The sequence below is a fragment of the Eretmochelys imbricata genome, chromosome 1 (genome assembly GCF_965152235.1).
Source record: "Eretmochelys imbricata isolate rEreImb1 chromosome 1, rEreImb1.hap1, whole genome shotgun sequence".
Classification (NCBI taxonomy): Eukaryota; Metazoa; Chordata; order Testudines; family Cheloniidae; genus Eretmochelys; species Eretmochelys imbricata.
The window spans coordinates 149,377,940-149,404,492 of NC_135572.1; the positions used below are offsets into that span (position 1 = coordinate 149,377,940).

At 38.3% G+C, this 26,553-nt stretch overlaps 1 protein-coding gene across 1 annotated transcript in view; it reads right to left on the reverse strand.

Annotated features, from left to right (window-relative positions):
- Positions 1-26,553, reverse strand: part of DMD (dystrophin) — a 1,498,644-nt gene that overhangs the window by 578,008 nt on the left and 894,083 nt on the right. Inside the window, exons 44-45 of the mRNA XM_077807212.1 lie at positions 14,881-14,982; positions 4,978-5,086 (exon numbers count right to left, since the gene is read on the reverse strand). Of these exons, the coding sequence (XP_077663338.1) occupies positions 4,978-5,086; positions 14,881-14,982 (211 nt within the window). The remainder of the gene's footprint in view (positions 1-4,977; positions 5,087-14,880; positions 14,983-26,553) is intronic.

The window sequence follows — 26,553 nt, forward strand, 5'->3', positions numbered from 1 at the left end:
AACCAAAAATCCTGTCTGTTGGCTCCTGGAGAATCCAGTCTGAACCAGTGTAGGTGAGCCTTTCTCCAAGTTGTGGTAGCTCTCTGGACCTGTTACAACCTGAGTGAATTTGCTTAATCATCCTCCACCATTCTTAGTTCCTGGAGGGGCGGAAATATATACAATTTCTCAGTAGTACATAAACATTTGCTTTTTTAATATAATGAACTCCTAAAATATGTAAACCTAATCCAATAAGGTTTAATTTAATTCAATAGGTTTGTCCAGAAGATTGTCATATCTGTCACACATACAATAAAATACATAAGGTTTATAATACTGAGAATTGCACATTACTCTGAGAAACTTAATTTCAAATTACATTAATGGATGTCTTCATATGTACATGTATAGGATCCAGGCAGGGGGAGGCCAACAGCAAACTAACAGGCAAATATGTCCCCGCTAAGAAGACCTCCAAACTGGCCCTGTCCAACAGGCAAGCTTCCTCCCTTTCCTTGAGGTGCCAGGTCAGGGGCGGAGCCACTTCAGTCAATTTATAAGGCACAAATCACAGAGCCTTGAATCAGAGCAAACAAACTCTGTCAGAAAAACAAAGTCTCTAGGGCCTGCAACCTGTAGCAGCCAAAATGGCTAACGGTCTCTCCTCCTCAATTTCCTTTTTCTGTTTGTATAACCCAAACTTAGGGTGGAGCAGGGCCTCTTGCTTGCACCCAGGCTGTTTTGGCTGCAAGTGCCAGACTGTCCCTGGAAGGTGTAGTACACCCCTTCAGAGTGCAATATGTGTTTGCACAAACACAGTGTGTATTGTATACACAGTGACTGTTTCAGAGGGCAACAGCCATGGAACACCACTAAAGAAAAAACTAATTTCTAATATTTTGTATCTTGATAAAGCTGGAATGTTTATTTTGTATTTTTTCTATGGTTCCTGGAGACAATCCACACTGAATAGTAAATGAGTCAACTGTATATTTAACAAGAAAAATAAAAAAAGAATAGAAAATTTGACATACAGGCAATGCATTATTATAATTATGGTTAATCTGTATTATTATAACACATAAAAGCCCTAGTCATGGATCAGGACCCTATTGTGCTAAATGCTGTACACACAGAACACCAACGTTTGCGATGCAGTAACCCTAACTTTTGCATTCTTTAAACATTATTATTTTAGCTATTTAACCTTACTGTTGCATCAAATTTATTTATTTTTCCATTTAGTTTTCTATATTAAAAAAAAAAGAATGGAAGGAACAAAAATGAGAAAAAAGGAACCCTCCCCTGAGTCCACATGTTTGGAGGCACATGTACAACATTTCTATTAAGCTCAATACAGTATGTCTGTAGATTTCACACACTTCTAACTGTACCAATAACGCATGGGGTATACCTCATCCAGTGCACTAAATGCCTCCAATAACAACTATGCACATAAAACAAGACAATCTCTATGGTCTCAAATGAACTCACACAATATCACTTCATCTGTGGGCAAACACTTTTCACAAAACAATCACTCCATATCTGAACTCTCAATCCTTGTTCTCAAAGAAAACCTGCACACCTTCAAAAGACAAGTGTGGGAGCTTAAATTCATATCTACACTAGACACTAAACATCACAGGTCTTAAGCCACGCCACTCCCCGCAGTCCGCATTGGCCTGGAACGGCGAGCTGCGGCCAGTGGGAACGGCGAGCTGCCAAACCTGCGGATGCTGCAGGTAAATAAACCATCCCGGCCCACCAGCGGATTTCCCTGACAGGCCGCATGCCAAAGGTTGCCGATCCCTGCCTTATATAGCATACCTACATTTATACAAATGTAGCACTTTTCAGTGAATGTATTAATGTGTATAAAGATATTATTGAAATTTTGTATTATGATGTGTTAATGTGTATAAAGATATTGACATTTGTCTCCATGGTGCATTAGCACACTACACAACCACTGAAACTGCATTTTACCTCTCGGTTTATAATATTTTTCATACTACTGGCTATGTAAGGCACAGAGGTGTGCAGTTAATGATGTTCATATAATTTCATGTTCCAACTATTAATGGATAGTGAGCACAATTTGCCTTTTGAATCATGTTCCCTGGGAAGTCAAGTTTAGCTGAGGTTTCTGACATACCCTTCAGCTAAGTACATTTTCCTGCCTGGAAAAGTAGTCTTCTGTTCATTATGCCTGAAGGCATACTGGCCCAGTGGGATATTAGCAACCTTTGTAGTACCGTCTCTGTGTCCAAGAAACACTTACACACATACCCACAGAAATAATTATAAACCTAATTCTATCCTGTTTCCTACCCCCACCACATCATTTCTCAAGGAGAGATGCATAAAATGGTGTGTTTACTGAGGGCCCCCTGGCAAAAGCCCTGTAACTAGACTAGACAGGGTGACACTTGATAGGTAGCAAGGCCAGTTATTTATTTTTTTGTTCTCTGCTCTGACATACAGATGTGAACATCATTAAATTCTGGCTGTCACACAAGTCTCTACAGAATATAATAATCAACAAGAAGTACGGCCACTGCTTCACATAGTCCTTTTCAAACCACAATGGAGTGTCATCCTTAATTCTGGGCTCCACTTTTATATTCATCTAGTTTTCTGAGTGATTAAGGCCTCTTCATACAGCAGTGGTTAGCACTCTGTGCTACAGTGAATATATTTTTGGGTTTTTTTTTTCCTCTGAAGGTCAGTTTTCATATGTCAGTTTTTCTTTGTTTCACCTGAAGATGTGTGAAATCCTGGACCCACTAATTGAATAGAAAACTCCCATTGACCTCGACAGGGCTAGGATTATCACGCCTGGTGTTTTATGCTAGTTGACTGTATGGAACTATCAACATATTTTGCAGATTTTTTAATTATTAGTATGCAGTATACAGGAAGATCAGAAGGAGGGGCACTAGGTTCAAAAGATATATGTTTACCCAACTACACATGCAAGAGAACTTGTTTGAAAATTGGGATTAAACAGAATTTTGATAAATTGGAATCTAATTTTGTTTAAAGAGCCAGTGCGGATGAGCCCAGCACAGTAAAAATTGTACACAGGTAGTGTCTAAAGAAAGGTGTTTTAAAAATGGCTCTAACACAGTTTTGCCCAATTTATTCAGAATCATATTTTAATATGGTCTTAAAATACAGTTTCCTCATGAACGTAGATGCAGAGGAAGAGAAGTCCTAAGAAATAAAATGGAGGTCAGAAGGCAGGCAGTCTGTGAGGACGGAACCAAAATAGCTGGCTGCAGTTACGGAGCAGCTGTACCATTATGCTGGATAAATGTACAGTTCGGTTCTTGATCAACTGAGAGCCCTCCGAAGCACAGGTTTTCATAAAACTGACTGCGGTCTGGATTTACTGGAAACTTAGAGAGTTTATTAGTTGTAATACTATAGTACATGAGAAACATGGCTTCGATTCTCAACATTTTTCAGAAGTAAGTACAGAACAAGAAGTTTTATGAACAGGTGCCATTTTCTGTCTTTGCTGAAAAGAGCACCCTTAGGATGGGCTTCACCCATGTTTTCTTTGTGAATTCAAAGGACTTGCTAAATGGCACTGAACAGCTAACCTGAATTTTCATGTGAAATAGGCAAATGGCAGCTAAAACTGATATTACAGTTAAAATGGTGGCATTATAATAAATAATCTCAAATAAGTGCTATTGGCACTGGAAACAAACTCAATCTTAGTTCTTGCCCAATCCTTTATAAAACCCCAATACCTTCATTTTATGTATTTATGTTTTCATCTCCCTAAACTCAGAAGTGCTGGTAATTCACATATACATCTGCAAGGAAGGAACATGCATAATTTTGCAATTCTGAGGTTAAAGATAATGAGTTAGTGTAGGGATCTACACTTCTGTGACATCTCCTCTTTCTTTTCATTGCCATTGTAACAACAAATTTACAACTCATAAAAGAAATTAATCTGATATAACCAGCTGAATGCAAAACCTGACACAGCAAGTTTCGTGGCCCAGCACGGCAAAAAATAAAATAAAATAAAATGTTTACACAACATATTCAGTTCTACGGTGTCATTAAATGAGATTCGTTGGCTTGTCTCACAACTCACTACAAAATCAATGTAAGGCACTTTCCTTGTGTTGTAGAGTCATTTTTAAACCATTAGTGGTGTTTACTTCTTATAATGAAATTGGAAAGTTTGCCACCAGAGCCCTGACTGAACTAGGTGACAATTCTGAATTAGTAAGTTTAAGTGTCATGAAAGAGATGTCTGCATTGTTTGAACTGATATACCAATGACCATGTTCTGGTGGAGCCAGGACTGTCTCTTGATCTTACTAGGTTCAATCCTGAAAAATCAAGTGGATGTTTTTTGTTCTCTTTAGAAGATGGAGTTGTTTACTTTCCTGAACATCAGGCTTTTCTGCTTTGGTATGCTAGAGAATCATGGCTACTGCTAGAGGCATGGGTTTCTCTACTATCTGCGTTTGATACACATTATCCACAAAAAAAAGGCTAGTGTAAAAAGGATACTTAGCAAATACATAAAACAAACAAAACATGTAGATAACAATTCAGATCTTCCTTCTTCTGACTTCACCATGCATCCCTCCCATCACTGCATACTCCTCTTTACCAGCCTATGACCCTGAAAGCATTAAAAGCATTTCCAAGACAATGAAATGGAAATTTCCAAAGTCACCCTAATTCCTAGAATGCTTGTAAAACGTAACATTTTAAAAAGCCAACTATAAGCCAGGATTTGTTAACTTAACAGCTGGGACACATTATACAGTATAAAAACAAAACTGTGAAAAATGAACCAAACTCAAAACCAGCATGTCTCTTGTTTTATACCACACTGCCTAGTGTCCAAATCCCTTGGGGTCAGCTTTAAAAATCTCAGCATTAATTTTCACAATATATTTCTATTTTTTTGCATTTGTAAACCCATTTAAAATGTATCAATACTGAAGCACTTACGGAAACCGGAAGGGATAAGTCCAGGTGCTTCTGAAGCTGGCTTTCCCTTTAGTGCTTGAATTAAATGGTTTACTGCCGTCCAGTCAGCACTCAAGTCTTCCAATTTTCTCTAGAACAGGAAAGTATGCATATTATTCATTTGGTAAATATTTTTAAAATATATGCTACATGACGGAACACAAGATGTCTGCAGCACTGTTACTTTAAAAGAGTGAGAGGTCCTTTCCTACAGCATGTTTGCTTACATTTCATGTTCAGACATAGTATCTCTATCATTGCATGTACAGAGTTTTTCCAACTGCAGGTGCCCAACACCACAAATCTAGAAACAGGAACTATTTTGTATTAACAGGAGGGACAATAACTTATCATACCCAGACAAGGGTGAGAAAGGAAAAATAGCTCCTTAATCTTCTTGAGAGGACAGACCAATGTAATATGTACTCGTGTGTTTTATTAGCAGGAATTTGGGATGGTCATTATTTTGCTAATGAAGCCACAAGCGGGTTATTTAGGTCATCCTAAGCAAAAGCCAATAAGACGTCCATACTACGAGACACCATGTCTTGTTCTGAACATTACACATATACTAAAGGGTCTGATGAGTGTTTTAGACTAGCATGATAGTACGTTCTGTGTGCACTACGTTGAGCACTGAGGGCTAGATTGTGACTGTAAGTCCAAAACTAAGCAAGAGGGCATAAACTGCATCACTACTGGAATAGCGCAGGGAGGCATTTTAACTTGGACAGTGCTCTGCTAACAAGTGTTAGGATCTAGATATTCAGGCCTGTCTGCAAAGGCCTATACTTTAAGAATTTAGGTATATTCTTATCACTTGGCTAGTTAAAGGTATAAAAGAAAGAATCAAAATCACTGTCTGCCAGTGTAAGGTCCTTTTCTTACTGTGACAGTCTGAGGCCCTGTTCTTAGGCTAAGACCTTTGACTAAGCAACAGAGGCAGCCATAAGCTGGGAAACGACCGATCACATCCTCACATTCCAAACTAGTCACATTGAAAGAAGGTGCTACTGGGCTGTTAGGAATACACTCCTGTCCTGTAATGCCGGTCACCTCCAGAGAAAGGGAAGTGCCTAGAAGATGTAAAAGGAAACTTAGTTTGATAGCATCCTGTCTGGCAAGAACTCACTTATCAATAGCTGGGATGTGAAATCCTCACTTCTGTATTGTTTTGTCATTATAGTTCCCACTTTGCTATTGTTTGTCTGTATAATCTCTGTCTGGTTCTGTGATTGCTTCTGTCTGCTGTATAATTAATTTTGCTGGGTGTAAACTAATTAAGGTGGTGGGATATAATTGGTTACATAATCATGTAACAATATGTTAGGATTGGTTAGTTAAATTTCAGGAAAATGATTGGTTAAGGTATAGCTAAGCAGAACTCAAGTTTTACTATATAATCTACAGTCAATCAGGAAGTGAGTGAGTGGGTGTGTGTGGGGGGGGGAAATGGGAACAGGGAATGGGGGTGGGGAATTTGGAATCATGTTTGGCTAAGGGCAGGAATGGGAACAGGGACACAGGTGTAAGGCTCTGTGGTGTCAGAGCTGGGAAGGGGGACACTAAGGAAGGAAACTGGAATCATGCTTGCTGGAAGTTCACCCCAATAAACATCGAATTGTTTGCACCTTTGGACTTCGGGTATTGTTGCTCTCTGTTCATGCGAGAAGGACCAGGGAAGTAAGTGGGTGAAGGAATAAGCCCCCTAACACTAACAAGTCCTACTCTGCTTCCTTCTTGCTCTGGGGAGGGGAAGATGGTTCTGATGGCAGGACTGGAGAGAAAAACATAGTAATTTGTTGCTGGCCTGTATCAAAATCAAATGACAACACTTACATTTTGGCTCAGCAGTACTGATCAGAAAGTAAGGAGCTGGACCCAAGACTCCACCCTTTCTCTGCTCACTCCCTGCCTACACATTGCAAGGAGCAGTAAATGAGTATATCGCACCCACTCCTTCCAAATGCCCAGCCCCAAGCTTCAGGTAGACCATGCAATGGTGCTGGGACCATTCTTATTTCCCCTTACTTCCCTGCATAAACACATAGTCCAAGTCATTATCTAACCCTGAATGATGAATGGTTGGTACTAAGCAAAACGATTTAGCTACCTTGAGTCAAACTATACGGGGCTCAACAGGAGAAAGGAAAAAAATAGAATACCTTTAAAAAATCCCAATGTTTCTAAAAATGGCTTAAAACATTTTCCTATACTTGAAAATTATCCAACTTCAGAATCTGATTTCTCAGTACTTCCCAAGCTAGAAACAAGTGGTTTTGCTCAATTGAAAAGGATAGATCTAACTTGGTAGAATTGCATGACACTGGCCCTTAAACATATTTACCCATTGAGGCCGGACTATTGCCTGTTCTGCACCCGGGCCAGTGTTGCTGTTGTTATTGTTGTAATTATGGGGATAGGAGAGGAAATTCCACAGAGGAATACATGATAACATCTTTGTTTCTGACCAATTATTTTTATTATTATTTAATTGTAGTTGTTTAAACTGCTCAAAGTTTGGAATATTCGAAGTTAAGTCCCGGTGGATTCATGAGTAGAAAGCAGATGATACAATCAAAGATGCATGATAAATGCAGTTTACCACAATACAGTTATTTTATCACATGGCTATCACTATCATATATGTACTATGTTTCTGTGTGAGTGGATTTATACACATGCACATGCATACACTTTTTCCACATGGCCAATAGCTCCAGTCCATTCAATAGGTTTTAACCTGAGACATTTATCCCAGAATTAAAGCTGAGGAAAAGACAGCTACTCTAATAATTATTCATTAAATAATAGGAGAGAGGTCTTAAACAAAAGTTTAAAAGATTACACAACTAAGACCTAGTCTTTTTTTAATAATGTGGTGAGAGTTATATTTTTCTCGTGTGTCGTACTGGTCCTGCCAAATAAAAATCTCACTGTTGTAATTGCTTTGCTCACTATTCACATCGACAGGGGCCACAGATTTGTTCCTGACTATAATACAATGCAGAAAGCGCTTGTCATGGACCCTAGGAAAGGTAATGTTTAAGACACAGTAGAACATGAAAGGAAGTAGTTATCACTAAATTCTTCAAAGAGAATTACATTTTAATCTACTTCTGCATCTGCAGTAAATGAGCATGATTGTTGTAAAATGTTCACTCGTTTAAAAGGATCAAATTTGTGAAGGTGAATGAAAAGTGCTGTAACAATAGCCCTACAGTTTTGGTGACAACTTAGGTTAGCAAGAAATATTATATTTACTTTGAACTTAGGCACACTTCAATTTAAGTTAGGCAACGTTCAAATGAGTCTCTGTGGAAGCACTTGAATATATGTATCAAGATACAAATATTAAGAGAGAGGTACTGCATAATATACAATGGCCCTGAGCACAAGACTGAGAGAAAGGAGACGTAGTTCTAATCATGTCTCTGATACTGACTCTTTCCGTGGCCTTAGGTAGGTAACTTCTTTTCTCTCCTTTGTGTGTGTGTGTCTCAATTTTCCTATGTGTAATGTTAGTGTATTAAATACTTACCTTAAATCAGGGTGCTTGGTAGGTGGAAGGACTACTGTATGAAAAGTGCTTTGCAGTTAGAGTACTATATAGGTACCCGATTCCACAGCAACTGACAGCATGCACTCAGAGTGCTGTGTCTGTGTGCTGTCAATCACCAGATTGGGGCCAATATATAGTTATTACCACATTCAAAAAACCTCAAACCTCCTGAGCTACATTATTTTATAAAAATGGCTCCAAAACTATAAAAGCTATATCATAACAGTGAGTGCTTTGGACTACTAATGTAGCAGAATACTTTTTTTTTTTAAAGGGATCACATTTTCTATCCTATTCTCTACCATGCCCAATACCATATATTCAAGGGCCTTCATAAATCAATGCTACAAAGCAACAAGACCAGTCTGCTTAAAGTGAACTCATTCTTTAGATTACCATGCAAAATGGTTTTCCCGCCCTAACCCTCAACATTAAGGGAGTTTCTAGAGTCATTGGGATAACATCACTTTTCACACTTTCCTCAAAGAAATATAGAACATGGAATGTGGAGATGGCACCAAACTGTCACTCCAACTTTTAGTGACACAGCTAAGAAATAAGATGTGTACCTTATTATCATCATCATCAAGCAACATTTATATAATACCATAGGTCTAAGGCAGTGCTTTCTATACAGAGAAAAAAGTAAGTTTCCTGACTACATTTTGGGTGTCACACATGGCAGCTGTTGAAACACATGCTTAATTAAATACTGGTAAACAAATATGCTACTCGTGTCTTACCTGGACAAAGACGCCATTGGTGATTCACTGCTCTGTCTCAGCTATTCTTGCCAGGCCTGACATACTCACTACTTCCCTAACACACTGTTGTCTTAATCTGTATCTAAAAGATGTCATGGAAGATATCATACACAAAGTGGTAATACAATGGTCTTGAAAGTCACTGTGGGATGAATGTACAGGGTGTATACAAAATTATAAATATGTGCTAGAATTATGTTCTTCAAATATGTTTGGCAAGCGGTGCCTACACCCAGTCTGCCCTAGACAAAGGAATGTGTATTTGCTTCTCTGACCAGCCTGGGCACCAGGCAGAGACGATGAAGCACATTTATAGGCAAGGTAAACAAAGCCATCAGGGAAGCAAGTGGAGAAAGACGATCACTTAACAGTCTCCGTGGGGGATGGAGACTTCACCCCCGGAAGCCTTCCTGCCTCTTACATCAAGGTCAATTAACATTGGGAAGCTACAAGTGTGTGTACAAGGGGGGCCTGTTGGCATCTTTCACCTAAAGAGACAAAGAAGCTGAGCACTTTTAATTTTGCGAAGGGTCCTGGCCAGAAAGTCTGGTTAGTCATGCTAGAAAAGAGATTTGGGGAGAAACACTTCTTTGAACAAGTTTCAGAGTAGCAGCCGTGTTAGTCTGTATTCTCAAAAAGAAAAGGAGTACTTGTGGCACCTTAGAGACTAACCAATTTATTTGAGCATAAGTTTTCGTGAGCTACAGCTCACTTTATCAGATGCATGTTAGTCTCTAAGGTGCCACAAGTACTCCTTTTCTTTTTTCTTTGAACAAGAAACTCTAGTTTGGTAAATCAGGTTTTAGTCTTAGAAGCATATTTTTACTTTTGTTTCTTTGTAACCCTTTCTATTGTTATTCCTTATATATTGGTATCACTATTGATTCTTGTTTAATAAACTTGTTTTACTTTAACTATAAACCAATTCACTGCTTTGTTTAAAAGAGTGCTTGTTAACCCCAGTTAAGGAAATAAGCTGCTGGGTATTGTCTTTTTAAGGGAGCAGCAAACTTAACTTCTGTGAGCGTTCAGAGAGGGCTAGCTAGTGCAGAGAGAGGTATTTTATTAAAAGTCTTCTTGTAAGAAAACTGAATGCTTTTTCATTGTTCTCAGATCCAAGGGTTTGGGTCTGTGGTCACCTATGCAAATTGGTGAGGCTTTTTATCCAACATTTCCCAGGAAAGGGGGGGTGCAATTGTTGGGAGGATTGTTCATTGTTCTTAAGATCCAAGGGTCTGGGTCTGTAGTCACCTAGACAAATTGGTGAGGCTTTTTACCAAACCTTGTCCAGGAAGTGGGGTGCAAGGTTTTGGGAAGTATTTTGGGGGGAAAGACGCGTCCAAACAGCTCTTCCCCAGTAACCAGTATTAGTTTGGTGGTGGTAGCGGCCAATCCAAGGACAAAGGGTGGAATATTTTGTACCTTGGGGAAGTTTTGACCTAAGCTGGTAAAGATAAGCTTAGGAGGTTTTTCATGCAGGTCCCCACATCTGTACCCTAGAGTTCAGAGTGGGGGAGGAACCTTGACACAGACTATGGAAAAGGTTGCTGGGAGAGAAAACAAGCTGGTGTGTTAGGGAGCTGAAACATAGCTTAGTAGCAACAAAACTCTCAATTACTGAGACTGAGAGGGATAGCACAGTAACTCACAATCCTGGGAACTCCAGCAGATGGTCACACTTACTGAATCAAAAGTCAATCCTCATTCGAGTACACCTAAAGCATGATCCTTAAAAGCATTACACTTTATATACATTGCTCTGTTATCGTGAATTCATGCAAAGAAAAGAGGCAAGCACTGTGGTAATAGGAGATTTCCATTGTCCATCTTATCAAAGAACAGCTCATCAGGGACTGACCAACAAGAATTTGAAAGATAGGCTATCTAAATGATCAAATCTACATTCACTAGACTGTCATTTTGAAGGCAGTTAGACATTGATGAATTGATGAAGATTCCTTGGTAATATACAAACACTGATTCTGGCAATAGTGTTTGTTTGAAAAGGTAAGTTGGTTTAATCTAGGTAGTTAAAAAAATAAAAACAACTGGAAGAATAAAACATCTCTGGCTGTGTCTGACTGTAATTGAAAATGACTAATGATGCTGTCATTTTGCAACACTTATCTGATGAAATGATGGCTGGCAGATTGTAATTGCCCTCTTGTCTTCAGCAATTATTTTGTGTCAGTGGGAGGGGAAAATAAACTTTCAGCCAAATGTAGGAAGCAATGTAGGCATTTATCTTTTTTATTATTATATCGAGAATAATAAATTGGTAAAAAAAGCCCTTTTAGATATACAAAGCTTGAAGTATGTGTGAAGCAACTGGGTTGTGGCTTTTGAAATTGACAAAACAAAATGATGGGAAAAGTCACTTACATTTCAGTATTTAGCTACTGTATTGTGTTAGTTTCTCTTCACCATAGGGATAACCTTTTATATACATTTCAACCAGGATATGAGAGATATGCTTCCTATTCTTGGGGAATTCATGCCATACAATTCTCCACTTCCATTGTAGTTTAGATGAGAGAGAAACGTAATGCAGATATCTTGAACAAATTATTTTTCAGCTGAAAAAAATGCTGTAAAATTCCAGACTCACTTAACTTCAATGAGGGGAGAGGCACATGTGAATTGCATCAAACATAGGGGTGGAGTCCCCTCTGCCGTGCCTGTCCAAACCAGAATACCACATGTTAATAGTAATCCCATTTACACTTTAAGGGCATTGATATTTAACAAAAGATATTTATATTTCAAAAAGTAGTTTTAGTCCTAACTTATTACAGGTGTGCTTGGCAGTACCGCCTATTATTAAAGTTGCCTGACATTAGAAGACTCTCTTTTCAGTTGCTCATAACTTTGTCAAATATTAACCACTTGAGCAGAGATTCTCCACATCAGGTGTCTACCTCAGGCTGAACTATTTGGGAACATTTCAGCCAAAATGGTTCATCTATCTCCAATAAATTGGAAGTGTGTTGTTTTGCCCATGTTAAAACATTCTTCAGACCTTTCCTCTGAAATACTCTAGTGCCTCCCAATCTTTGGGGCAGAGACTTAAAGAAGGCAGGGGGTATGTTTTTTGTCATCTCAGATGAAAGTAGGGGGTTCTTTGGAAAAATTAGTAGGTTGTCATTCAATTAAAGACTGTATCATAATGCATATGCACTAGGGGGACAAAGTAAGGCAGCACAGGCAACCTGAACCATCACATTTTCTAACTTTTCAGTGCCTTATTTTGCAACCTTAATAATGTTCTTTCAGCATAGTTTTTTTGTGTGTGCAATTTAATCTAAAGCAAGAGATATAAAGTTATTACAATTTGAACTGCACCTTTGCTGCAGAGAAAGGAATTGTTGCATTGGCTATAAAGACTTTCTTGGGACTTACAAACAGTGATTGGTACTGGAATTTACTCAGTAAGAACCACCACAAAGAGGCCACTCAATATAAATGGGTGAAAGCCTAGGAAAACTACATCAAAAAAGCAATTTCACATGCTGACATTATATGTTCACATTTCTATTACTCACTGTATACCAGATAGTCACTGAGACAGAAATTAACTTCACAGGTTGGTCAATTAACTGAATGGCAGTGTAATGAAAAAAGTGAAATGCAATTAGAGGTGGATCAGAAGTGAAATTCCCTACACTCCACAAATAGTTATTAACTTGCAAGTATTCCGCACAGGCACATTGTATAATGTCATCCTCAAAATGACTGCTTAAGAGACACTATTGTTTTCAATTACACAACAGCACCTGGAATTCACCACATCTAATAAGAAGTAATTTCATTCCATTAAAAAAAAAATCTCTAGGAATTCTACTACTGGAATCAGTTTGGCTATCTCTAAATAAAATGGATAGACAAAGCATGCTTCTTGGACATACCAAATATTTGTTTCACAAACTAACACAGACTAAAAGCTACAGCAGCACACATTTGTAGTCTATTGCTAGTGGTGCTCACACCTCACTCATTGAGATGTGACGTAAGGTCTTCTAAGATTATTACTGCAGTCAGGCTAAATGTGTAAATGCAATGATCACAGTGAGATCTTTGTTCCATCATCCACTCTGTGCAGAGGTGACATGTGCTTACTCCGAATAATAATAGCTCCTCTCTGAAGCCAAGAAAATTGAACAACAGTCTAAAACTTTGTGGCTGCACACTATCATCAGGGCACTAGCTTAAAATCACCTTGAATTCACCTTTTGGGGTATTTTCTAAAGGTCTCCAATTTAACTATTAAAGAATATTGATTGTTTTAATAAAAGCTGGAATACCAACAAAGAAAGCAGTTCTCAAAGGTTTCTTTGGAGAAAAAGAAAAGAAACAAAAATATTATTAAATAAATATATATTCATTTTTAAAGTGGAGGTAAAGATAGAATTTAAAAGTGACTTAAGGAAGATTTTATAAATGGTAGGAAAATAAATTGCAAATATATTTCACAGGAAGCAAGCACAAGCTGCAGAACAAAATGGGAAGAATATAAATCACAATAACTTTGTTTGCAAGGACAAACAAACAGTTTTGGTATAATAACATTATAGATCTGTGCTGTTTTGAAGAAGCTTTAAATACGAGAATGAGTCTTGCTATCTCTCAGCCCTACAAGGGACAATTACAGTAGAAATTTGGACTGAACATTAAGCCACTGTTAGATGCTCTTAAGAACATTTAATCATAGTGTCCACTGATAATTTGTTGTCAGATACAAAAATATAAGTCATACAACACACATGGAATAGCTTGTGTCACAAGATTGTGCTTTATGGCTCTGTATGACAATGTTTGAGTGGTGGCTTCCATCCCCCTTTGATCTTCCAATCCAAAGATAGCTGGACTGTCATGGGGAGGATGCTGGTGGCCTGCTCTATCCAGCTGGTAGAGACAATTATCCTTGTGCATCAGTACCCTATTGATATCATCTTTAATCTGATACCAACACTGAGAAAAGCAATTTGAGAATGAGCTCCCACAAGACAGCAGTCAGCCTTTCCTAACAAAATACCCTCTCCTCCAAACAAGAGCAAAACACATGATATTTCAAAGGCAATTCTGCCTGCACTTAGCCAGAGGCCAGGAGAAGAGGAGTTGTTTCAGTTGGCCTCATCCTCCTCCCCTTATTGTAGGAAAAATCTAGAAGACAGGATCCTCTCTGGCCTGCCTCTTGCTTCCGTCTACAAAAAATAAAAACTTTTTTTCCACAGAAGGTCTGTAAGCCTCATTTGGAATAAAATGGTCTTATGTTAATGGTGAGGTAAGTGCATACTGTAGTGTTATGTTTTTAAGGTGAACTACTTTTTTGACTAGGTGGGTGAACACCAGTGCAGAAAGGAATACTTAGTATCACAATGCATAGATAATTCTGACTGTAAGCATAACATTATTTCTGCTTGTGCTGTTGCATAACAAAGCCAATATTATTTTCCAAGTTTTTTCACTGATTTTAAATAGACGACATCAAGGACAAGCCTACAACAGGGGAAACAGAACCCATTAGGTGGTAATGGATATTACTAAAAGTTGCCTCATTACCTTTACTGGATGAGTGGCTGGTTTTTCCTTATATAAATGATGCCCTTTAGACAAAACCCCTTCCACATCCGGCTGTTTAGCTTGAACTGCTGCTTCAGTTTCCTGGAGGGGGGGGGGAGTGAAATATTGTGAAATTAGCTTTACTTTCAAGAATCAAACCACAAAGTTTTAAAGCTCCACAGGAGGCTGTACACCCCCCCCGATAGATTCCTTTCTGTTTGTGCATGGTGTCAGGACAAAGAGGGTCACTGAAAAATAAAACAGGAATAGTAGAGAATAAAAGTAGTAAAATAAACAGTGATATATCCCTTCATCCATGAAGGTCTCAATGAAATGGAATTACAGAAACCAGCACAAATTCACACTAGAAAGAACAGGCATTTGAAATCTAATATGAACAACTCAGTCTTGTTGCCTTACTTTACATTTTAAAAAAAAAGAAGCTGATAGTAGAAGTTAGTGCTGTTGAGGAGATCTTGCCCGTGTGGTAGTGAACATCTTATTCATGTGACCATGTTGAATGCTGTTGGGTAACTAAGACAACACTAATAATACTTTATAATGAAACTTTCAGCATGATGAGTCCCAACTAATGTTACAAACTACACACTAGCAGGACAGTAACTACTAAAGCTATGCTAGGACATTTATTATTATTGAGAAGGAAGAATGACACTGATTGAATTAGCAAAACCATTTCCTCTTGCATTTTTTTAAAATCTCCTGGAAACTTCCCATTCAAGTGTTGAACACATCCAACCCAGAGACACTTACACCCCAGGCTGGTACTGTATAACCGCTGATTTCAAAATCATGCAACAGGGGGAACACAGCATGTAGCTAATTTAGAAAAAAAAGGCATCAGCACAAAAAAGGGGGAAGAAGGAACATACCATGTATCCTGTTCTGTTTTGATTTATTAATATTATTATTACTATTTTAAAAGGATAATGAATGGAACACAACACTGCAATATTATCTGAGGAATCTGAATGAGTTCTTAGTTTTTTCTCCATTTTGTAGTTTCATCTGAACCTAGCAGCTTTTCAAATGAGCTATCTCCTTCACACAATCCTACTAGCTGTGCACCAACTCTCAATCTTGTTTTCTGCCCGCATTCTGAGTTACCATTAGTATGACAAGCCACAAAATAGTATCCCAATAGCTTCAGTCTAAGGGCTCAAGCACATCATGTCATTGATGAAAATCTGAAAAATGCTACTTTTTTTTCCTGTGCTCTGCATTTCTCTTGTTCAAATCAATGTCATTCTAAACCACAACAAAGGACCATTTCACTTCTCAATTTCCAACTGTCAATAGAAAAGTTGTCCACAATTCTTGCCTGAAAATCTACACGCAAAATATTCTGAGCAGTACAAGAAAGTTACCCTTGATAGATGTCCAAAAGTCCACTGCCTTCTCTTACTTATATTTCCTTATGTTGTTTATCAGCCCAAAATAAAGACTGCTAAAAGCTATCAAGTTTTTTGCAGATATGTTTGCATTTCACTGAGTCCTGTTACACAGCTCCATTCCAGATGAAGAATGGTCTGAAGCAAATAGGATGAAATTCAATAAAAACAAATGAAAAGTATTCCACTTATGAAGGATCAATCAATTGCAAACATACAAAATAGGAAATGACTGCCGAGGAAGGAATACTGCAGAAAGGGATCTGGGGGTTATAGTAAATCACAAGCTAAATATAAATCAACAGTGTAACACTGTTGCAAAAAAGTTAACATCATTCTAGGATGCATTAGGAGGAGTGTTGTAAGTGTAACCCTTCTGCCCATCAGAGTTGGCAGCAACAATGGCTGGGTTCAGTATCTACGGGTTCCATTCCAATAACACAATGCAAAAGCTGTTTGAGGTCCCACCCAGTGACCTGGGACAAATATATACCACCCCCGCTGGGCACCTCTAGGAGGCAATACTTCCCCTCTCGCAAGCACAGAGTCTGAGTGTAGCAAAAGCCTTTTAATAACAAAGAGAAACAATGTGGCATATCTTGGGGAAACACCACCAACAGGATTCATAACACAACCCATGAGCCAAAACCCACCCCAAGCAAACTGGGCTGTGTCCTTTCCCTTTGGTTCTTGAGTCCAGCAACCCAAAAGTCACCCAAAGTCCCAAAAGTCCAACAACTCAAAGGTCTCTGTCCCTGGTCAGCGCAGCCCCAGAGTTCAAAAGTTTATCTGCAGAGTTTTACCTCTCAACCTAGGTGGAAATGGGGGGGATTAAGGGGCACCTTACATGGTCCAATGCTGACTGCCCAACCTCTCCGTGGGGCTCCATTCCACCAGTCGACCCGCAAATTGCTCTGCTTTGCCAGCCGCTCCGCTCCACCAGCCATCCCACAAACTGCTCCGCAATATACCTTCAGGCTCCCATCCACTACTTAACACAATGCTCAGTGATTTCTGCTCTTAGTAATTTTAGCTCGCTAGTGATTTCAGCTTGTAGTAGGGGAGCCTCAGTGCTGGTACATCATTGGCCCAAAGTGAATTAAGCTCAACAGCCTGTAACTAGACTCCTAGTAGAATCAAAACTAGCTCTGATATTCCACTGTGGAGAGAGAAGAAAGTGCAATTAGCATATAGGGCCCTCACTAGGGGCTCATACCAACAAGTATTAATACCTGGCCCCAGCCTCTCTCCATTCACTGGGTTTTGGAACCCCTGACCCTTGCCTAGCGAGTGCTGCTTAGTTGATGGTGAGTCCCTCCATCACAACAAAAGGCCAAGTACAGTTCCACTGTCCTTGAGTCACATAATCAGGATAACAACAGTTTATTCTTCCTGCCCCAATAACAGAGAAACTGGGGCTCCTACAGCAGCCAAAGTGATCATCTGGGCGGTGTGGGTGTGCCTATGCAAATGAGATCAGCCTCTGAAGTTCTTTTCCACAACTTGCCACAACTCACCACCAGATGTCAGGGTAGAGCTCATCCTGACTCTGCTTACATAAGCAGGACACAAGTAGTAATTATTTTGTTCTACTCGCGCTGATTAGGCCTCAGCTGGAGTATTGTGTCTAGTTCTGGCCATCACATTTCAGGAAAGATGTGGACAAATTGGAGAAAGTCCACAGGAGAGCAACAAAAATTATTAAAGGCCTAGAAAACATGACCTATGAGGGAAGAGTGAAAAAAATGGGTTTGTTTAGTCTGGAGAAAAGAAAACAGAGGGGACATAGCAATTATCAAGTATATAAAAGGTTGTTACAAGGAGGAGGGAGAAAAATTGTTCTCCTTAACCTCGAGGATATGACAAGAAGCAATGGGCTTAAAGTGGAGCAAGGGCACATTAGGAAAAACTTCTTAACTGTCAGGGTGGTTAAACTCTGAAATAAATTGCCTATGGAGGTTGTGGAATCTCCATCATTGGAGATTTTTAAGAGCAGGTTGGACAAACACCCGTCAGGGATGGTCTAAATAATACTTAGTCCTCCCATGGGTGCAGAGAACTGGATGAGATGACCTACTGATGTCCCTTCCAGTCTTACATTTCTGTGATTCAATATGGAGTCTTACTCCTCAGCACTATAATCACTGCAGATTTATTTTTGCCTTCTTCCACTCTTCCTTCTACAAATTATTTCCTTCACCTTTAGTTCAAGTTCTCCATCAGAGTCAGATTTCCTTTCCTTTTTTGCCACAAGATAGTCTAATATTTCCCTATTCCACAGAGAAATGAGGAACAAAGGACATGTAAAATAAGGAGAACCATGTCTTCATGTTATATTAAAGAAATTATAGATATTGTACATTTTAATGAATTAAGAAACTGTTTTTAAAGTGATTCATCGCTAATATTTTGTCTGGCATGTATTCTTTTGTCTTATCATTACTGTTTTATATACTTATAAAGTTAATTTGTGAGTTTATATGAATATCCAGTATTCATGAATATTGAATGTCAAACGGCATTCTGTACCACCAGCAGCAAGCAGAGGTTATAATTTACTATGGAGATCTGAGACCAAGGTAGATCTCTACCTCCCATAATAGATGAAGACTTATCTAAACTAGAAAGAGCTATACAAAAAAAAGAAGGATGGAGTAAGCCTATGCAGTAGCAAGACCATGGGAATTATTTTGTGTACTCCACCATCGCCCTTCCTAGCACTCTCCAGACAAAATGAAACGTGCCAGCTTTTCCACAACTTAATCAAAACACTAACCTCAATTAATATGTGAAATTTGTAATAAGGAGAATTAATACTTTGGGCCATATTCTGCTAGAGATGTTCATGCTGAGGTCTACACAAGAAGTCCCATAGAAATAAATAGGACTATTAATGAAGTTAAGTTATTATTCAAGCTGTACAAGGGTGATAGAGATGGGCCATTCCATATTTGCTATCTTCAGGGTACAACTGATGAGATTTAGTTTACAATATATACACATTAAATATGCCTTACATAGCTTATTTGAATTTGTAAAATTCAAAAAAGGAAAATCAAGTTCAACAACTGAACAATGGCACTCCAAATTCTGCAGCAAAAAAGGCTTCAATAGGCCTTAGAATAAAAATATTACAAGTTGTAGCCACATATTTCGCACCACATATATAATTTTTAAAGAAAATATTTGTTATTGTCACATGTTGGTGAGTAACATATATTTTACATTACATAAAAATTGGAAAGAATATTTTTTTCTTGCCTACTAGAGAACCATTACAATTTTCCATAGCTGGGTAATCAAATAGTAACATACTTAGAAGTTAAACTACCAGTTTCTTTTGTTTTAACAGTCTTTTGGAAGTCTTTTTGATGTATCCGATGAAGTGAGCTGTAGCTCATGAAAGCTTATGCTCAAATAAATTGGTTAGTCTCTAAGGTGCCACAAGTCCACCTTTTCTTTTTTGCAACTACAGACTAACACGGCTGCTACTCTGAAACCAGTCTTTTGGAAGTATTTTTCAGTGTATATTCTTAAGTCTAATATCTCAAAGTCAATTATCTTGATCTAAATCTAAGTTCCATTGTTCAAATGTGTATTAAATGCAGCATGATGCATAATTCCAGTTTTGTTTTCTGTATGAATTCTTTTCTTGTCAACACTGTCAAAGAAAAAAGTTCTTAATGTCGTTCTCAATGTTTTGTCCTTCTCTGGGCTGACATTCAGAAGTTGCACACAGCCTTACAGTTGTGCTGACCCTCCAGTTTATTTTGTGATCTGCTACAAACATCATAAGCCAAACATGTCATATGAACTGTTTTAAGTTGTTACAAATGCCAGATGAAAACATTTTTTAAAAATTTTGACGTTCATGAAATATTTTCAAGAAAAGTTTTCCTTGAATTATTCCTAGCTTGAAAGAAATAAACCTTTGATAGCTTCTGTTTGTCAGTGAACAAGTGTTCAATCATGGTATTGGGTAGCACAAGAGTTCAGGTCTGTCTGACAGGTGGCACTAAATGAATGTAAGTAGACAGTCTTAAGTGTGCATTCAGGATTCTGTTTTATCATTCAGTCCCCCAAGGAGAAGAAAAAGTAGCAACTCTGACCTAGACGCCACTAGTCAATTCACAGCAAAATGAAGACAGCAGTTACCATCTTGTCTGTATAGAATTAAAACCCATAATTTAAACTAAGATCAGAACTTGGGCCAAACTTTACCCTTGGATGTATACTCCATGCTACCATTGAAGCTAATGGGAATTGTCCAAGTTGCCTTCCAATGGCAGAGCTGGGCATTTAGATGATGGGAAAGCCATAACTTTTTGATAGTGCAGCCAGAGCTTAGGGGTCTATTTCAGGAGTGGGTGGGTGAGGTTCTGTGGCCTGCAATGTGCAGGATGTTAGACTAGATGATCATGAGGGTCCCTTCTGACCTTAATGTCTATGAGTCTATGGCAGCCCAAGAGTAGAAAAGACTCTGTTAGCTTCTAGCATTTCTAGAACCATGTCAGTTCAACTTGCTGACCGAATGAACGTGGTGGTAAAAGTTCCAGAGCTAACAGAGTCTTGTCTATACTAGAGCAGTGAAACTCAATCAATGCTAACAAGAGTGGATTAAATTTTGGATGAAAATTACCAGTGTTGAGAAGTCAGTATGGAAATTATCTACACATACATTTAGAGAGGCCCACCATGGTTAAAGCTGTGTTTTAAAAGTGAATGCAAAGTTAAAATGAAAAGTGAGTTGTAACTTTAAAATAAGAAATAAAATTTTGAAAGCTAGTATAGTAGGTTCCAGTCAGTCATTCTTTCAAGAAAAAAAAACAGTTTCCTTTTAATGGGATGGCAGCTGAGACTCATTTAAAAAAAAAAAAAGAGAAAAGCTTTCTTCAAGGGTAAACAGCAGCTAGAATATTTTGAAGAGAAATGTTCATTACTTTACTGTGCTTGATACACACTTACAATTGATAAACAAACCTATCAACGTTGAGACTACAGAGTAAATTAGAGGGCTTCATTTTCTAAAAGACTTTGACAAAATTTTCAAACTTGGACTACAAAGTATATTTTGATGTGAAGACAGGAGGCTTTATTTAATTAGACATAAAATAGTATTGTGGTCTGTCAAACATGCATAGCTAGGACAGATATCGTTATAGAAGTGGCTTAAAACTGTAGCTCACTGATTATCACAAGTTTAATTTTGTATTGACTGTCTTTTGTAATCCCAAATTGCCCTGGATTGTAAATTTTTCATGGAAGACAACCAGCTTTTATTAAGTTTCTGGCTAGCACATAGCAAAATGGGGCTACAATAGTAAAAATGATGAAACTAGTAATATTAATTGATGGACCACTGGATGGAAGAATCTCAAATGTAGTGTGATGATTGGAACTGTAGAAAGAGGATCAGGTTTCGGTAGAGATCTAGTGCGATGAGACATCTGGAGTTCAGGAATGCAGACATGTCTACACTGCAATTAGACACCCGCAGCTGGTCTGTGCTAGGAGACTTGGGCTTGGGCTAAGAGGCTTTTTAACTAAGGTGTAGACATTCCAGCTCAGGCTGCAGCCCAAGCTCTGGGACCCTCCCACCCTGCAGGATCCTAGAGCCCCGGCACCAGCTCAAGCCCACACGTCTACACTATAATTAAACAGCCCCAAAGCCCATGCCCCACAAGGCTGAGTCAGCTGGCACGGGCCAGCTGTGGGTTTTTAACTGCAGTGTAGACATATCCTAAAGGCCAGCTACTACGGACAAACAGAGGCCTTTCTCAGCGTATAAGACTGCATGTTCAATAAAGATTTCTTCCCGATAACTCAGACTGCATTACTTATTCCTAATGAAACATCATGAAGCTAAGCTCTTTTGGTAGCAAATATTTATTTATGCTAACGCTGTTGTGTTTCCCTTTGATGAGACAAGATAAAACATAGGCTGGGCATTGCATCATGCTAATTATGGCTATCTGCCAGATTGTTCTATTCTACATATTGAATTAAAAACCTCTAGCAGTTTTTTTAATTGACTAAAGCACTAGTAAATGTGTGGAATGATCCCACCGACACTTCAGAGAAGCAATTGAACTCAGCACAAGCATATATTTAAAATATATGTATTTAACATCCATGTGGTATTTGAATTAAATAGAAATACTTCAAGGATTTTTTTGAGAAATTTCAACTTCAAATACAAAAATGATGGCCTAGTAAAAAGAATTTTCACTTCATTCTGTTTTAAATACCCCTGAGGCTAAATGAGCTTATTCATTTTACAAATCAGGCTTCTTTTGCTATTGTGTCTCACAAGGGTGCAATGCGAAGATTTGGTGAAATCACTAGAAAAGGTCTGATATTTCAGGACATAAGGCAGATTGGGATAAGCTATTTAATAATGATACACTACCAAATACATCAAAGAATCCACAGAACCCCACAGAAACTTCTTCTTCTTTAAGTTTGGCATGATACAAAAGTTCCATGCTAAAAAGACAGCAAGGAAGATGAATTCCTTATATCTATGAACGGCATATATTGTGGGAAATTCCAGTACCTAGAGATTCTAGAAAAGGTTATAGACACGACAGCCTGAATTACTGAAATGGATATCCCACTAATCTCAAAATAAAGCTTTGGCTAAGAATTTGAAAATGCTCTCTGTTAGCCTGTAAAATTAGTAACAATTAGCAGGGTTTGACAGCTTAATTGATATGACGACCCTGAAACCTGAGACACTTAAAATTATTTTAGATCATGGCTACAGCAGTGTATAAATAGATAACAGGGCCAATGAGGCTCAATTTTTGACATGCAAGAGGGATTGTTTAGAGATAGGTAAAATGTGTGCACAGAGGATGTGTGGTGGGGTGGAAAAGAATAAGAGCTGCCATGGAAATAAAATACAGAAGCAGCCAGGTAGTGAACTTTCATACCATTTATAAAATATCTCTATGCATTTTGGCCATAACAACAATGATGATGAAGATGACAGATATTCGTGGCTTCCAGACGGTATTGAGTGCTGAAGGTTTTGAGCAGATAGTTTCTTGTCTTGGGAAGAGGAGTGGAATAAATCACAGAAAATGTCCAGTTCCCACTCCCTTCCTGGACAAAAGTGACAAAATCATGTTGTTTTATTTAGCTGAATTTAAAAGCATGTAATTTATTTATTTAACACTGCCTGACGCCAGGTTTGTTGTTCCTTTTTCTTTTGATATTTGATGTCCTTTTAATGTTCACATTCATATAAAAAGCTTGCTCCTCCTCCCAAACTTATTAATGGAATTAATTACCTTTAGACATTTATTGCCTGGAGAATGATGAATTTTGAAGGAAGGTAAAAGAAAAATTTTAAAACTATATTACTGGCCCTACACTGCTTTGTTGGTTTTTCTTGATATACTATTTTCAGAAAAGTGTTTCTTGAATAACAAGTGTCTATAATAAATCACTTGAGAGAGCATTATGAAGATATATTTCTGCAACTTGTCCCCCATAATTTGTGTATGTATTACTTTAAGAAATGGCAGATGTTGCCAAGAGAACCAATAATATCCAATGTTATCAGCTGCGTGTTCTTTTAGTTTTTACTTAATTGGTAAACACTGTCAGGTAACTTAGGCCCGAATTTTCACTTATAACATCTTTAAATTTATGTAAGATGACAAGAAATGTTCTTTGTATTTTACATCTTTTTTCATATTGTTCATATTACTAAGAAGGATTTTTATTCTGATTTTTAAAAGCTACCACTTCCACAAAGAAGAATTAAAATAAAGAAGAAGAACAGTAATATACACTGATTGAGCTCTGGAAATTTTCAAACAAATTCCTATTCCCATTATTTATATCACAATGCTTGTATAGTAAAGTAAAGGAAAAGGAAATATAAAGCATGCGGGACTACATGGAAGGGAAGAAAAGAATGAAAGACAGGAGGCACACACGCTAAGGGCATGTCTACAAAGGGCGCTGGAACAATCTGTATAGTGTGGGTGCTGAAAGCCATTGAACCAAACTATAAACCTGTATATAATGGAAACCACTTCAAGCCAGGGGGTGCGGCAGCACCCCCAGCACCCATAGTTCCAGAATTTATGTGTCTACAGGTACAGTGCTGCATCACTGCTGCTGCAGCACATCTGGTGAAGACACTCAATGCTGATGGGCGAGAGCTCTCAAATGTCAAATGGAAACAAGCTGAAAATTAAAGGCAAGAGGATATATAATTTCAAGCTTGCAAAAGGAAGCTTCAAGCTATAGAGAATACAATGAATAACACTTATGTATAAAATCTATGTATAACTCTATAAAAGTGACAATGTTTCCTTATAAAATATTGTTAATGAAAACCTACATTAAATAACTCTAAAGGTGTTTCTGAAACCAACAAAATGATGGTTCTATGAACAGTCATCATTTCTTTCAGCTCTCTTACAGTACAGCCACCATCCTTCCTGATAAGAAGAGCCTGTGTGAGACACTCCAGATCATCGTAAGAAGCCAAAGGGCATGAAGAACTCAACCTTTATTTTCGTTATTGGCCGAGAACGCTACCTATGAATGCTGGGGGCCCCTCATTGCCCAGGGAGTGATAAATGTCAATGAAATCCTAGATACCCATTGTTCTAGCCCTCTACAGCTTGGTTCTGTATAGGGAGCACACATTCTGCATGCTTGCTTTTGAGTTCAGAACTGGGTTGTCACGATGTGTCTAACATAATTAGAGAGTCCATGTGGATGAAATCAGCTACATATTTGCTCCCAAGGCCAAATCTGTCATCAGAAATGAAGGCAATATGCTACTGAAAATATCATAAGTTTCACTTCCTATAGAATCTTCCTCATTTTAAGACTTCACATACTGAGAAGTAAAAAGAAAGCAAATTATCCAAAAAGTTAACCAAGATGAGGAAGGCTTGTCGCTAAACAGCATCCAGTTTTCAAGAGCAATCACAGTAAAGACTTAAATGGTTCAGAAAAAGTTCTCATAGTCTTGATAACCATATTTTTATTGCAGATTTTGACATGTCTTATATGTAAGCTCTCCTTTGCAAAACCATTTTACCTTGCAAGAGTCCTCTACTGTGTTCTGCTCCTTGAAGTCTTAATGCAATACTGTCTGTACTTGGAAATTAAATATGAAACTCTGTAGCAGGTGTGAGAATTCCCTACATGATCGCTAAACATTCAATAAGCATGTTAATACATTCTTATTTTTACATAGTTATGATCTGGCTATTATTAAGCTCAGAGTTCTCTATGCTATACAAAACAGAAAGGAGGCACATTTCCTGCTGCAAACACATTACCAATTAGAGCTGAAGCTTGTAACCCCAAGGGGACTCCATATAGGCCCCACCTGGATTCCTTTGCAGGATATGCGCATGGAAGAGTTATAACAGAAAACACCTAACACACATTGAGCCACCATGTGATGAAGGCAGAATACATTACCTAGCACAGCAGGAGGAGTTATTATTTATTAAATAAATCAATATAATCAGGAGGCAGATTGACATACATAGCCTTCACAAAATTCTCTTTTGAAGACAGATATGAGAGAGAAGAGGGTGAACTTGCTTCTGCAAGAATAAAAGGATATAACATGCATAGAGTACAGCATGGAAGAAAGCACGGACCCAAGAGAGGGAGAAAGTTTAAAAATAATAAGATGTGTGGGGTGAAATCCTACCTCCATTGAAGTCAGTCGTGGCCAGGATTTCACCCAGGGTGGTTGCATACTATCAGATTGCCCTGTCACTTTTGTAATTCACCCCTATTTATTTACCTATATTTATAAAGCATTAATCCAGTGCTCTAAACATCATTCAATAATCCATTATTAATAAAACTGAGAAGCCAAAAGACCAGGCTGAGAGACATACTCCTTAACTACTGTACTTCCCCAGATAAACATAACAAAACAAACAAATGCAGCCTTATCCCCACCACTTATTGTTATGAGAACAAGATGTTATTCTTGACGTATCAAACTTCCAACGATTTCCTAGAAAAATCCAGCCCCTTCCTGTCAGCCAAGTAGTCTTCCCCCAGATAGCCCCTCTCTCCTCTGAGGAATGCCTAGGAAGACAAATGGGTCTTGCAGCACATCCTGAAGACTGCAAAACCTAATCTCTGGTGGACAAAGAAAGAAAGGCAATTCCAAAGCCAAGGATCCCTTGCTGAGTATGCCCTGCCAGCAGCCCACTCCAATTTATACCTGGTTGCTATAGGTACAGGTAGGTCAAGCACCTCA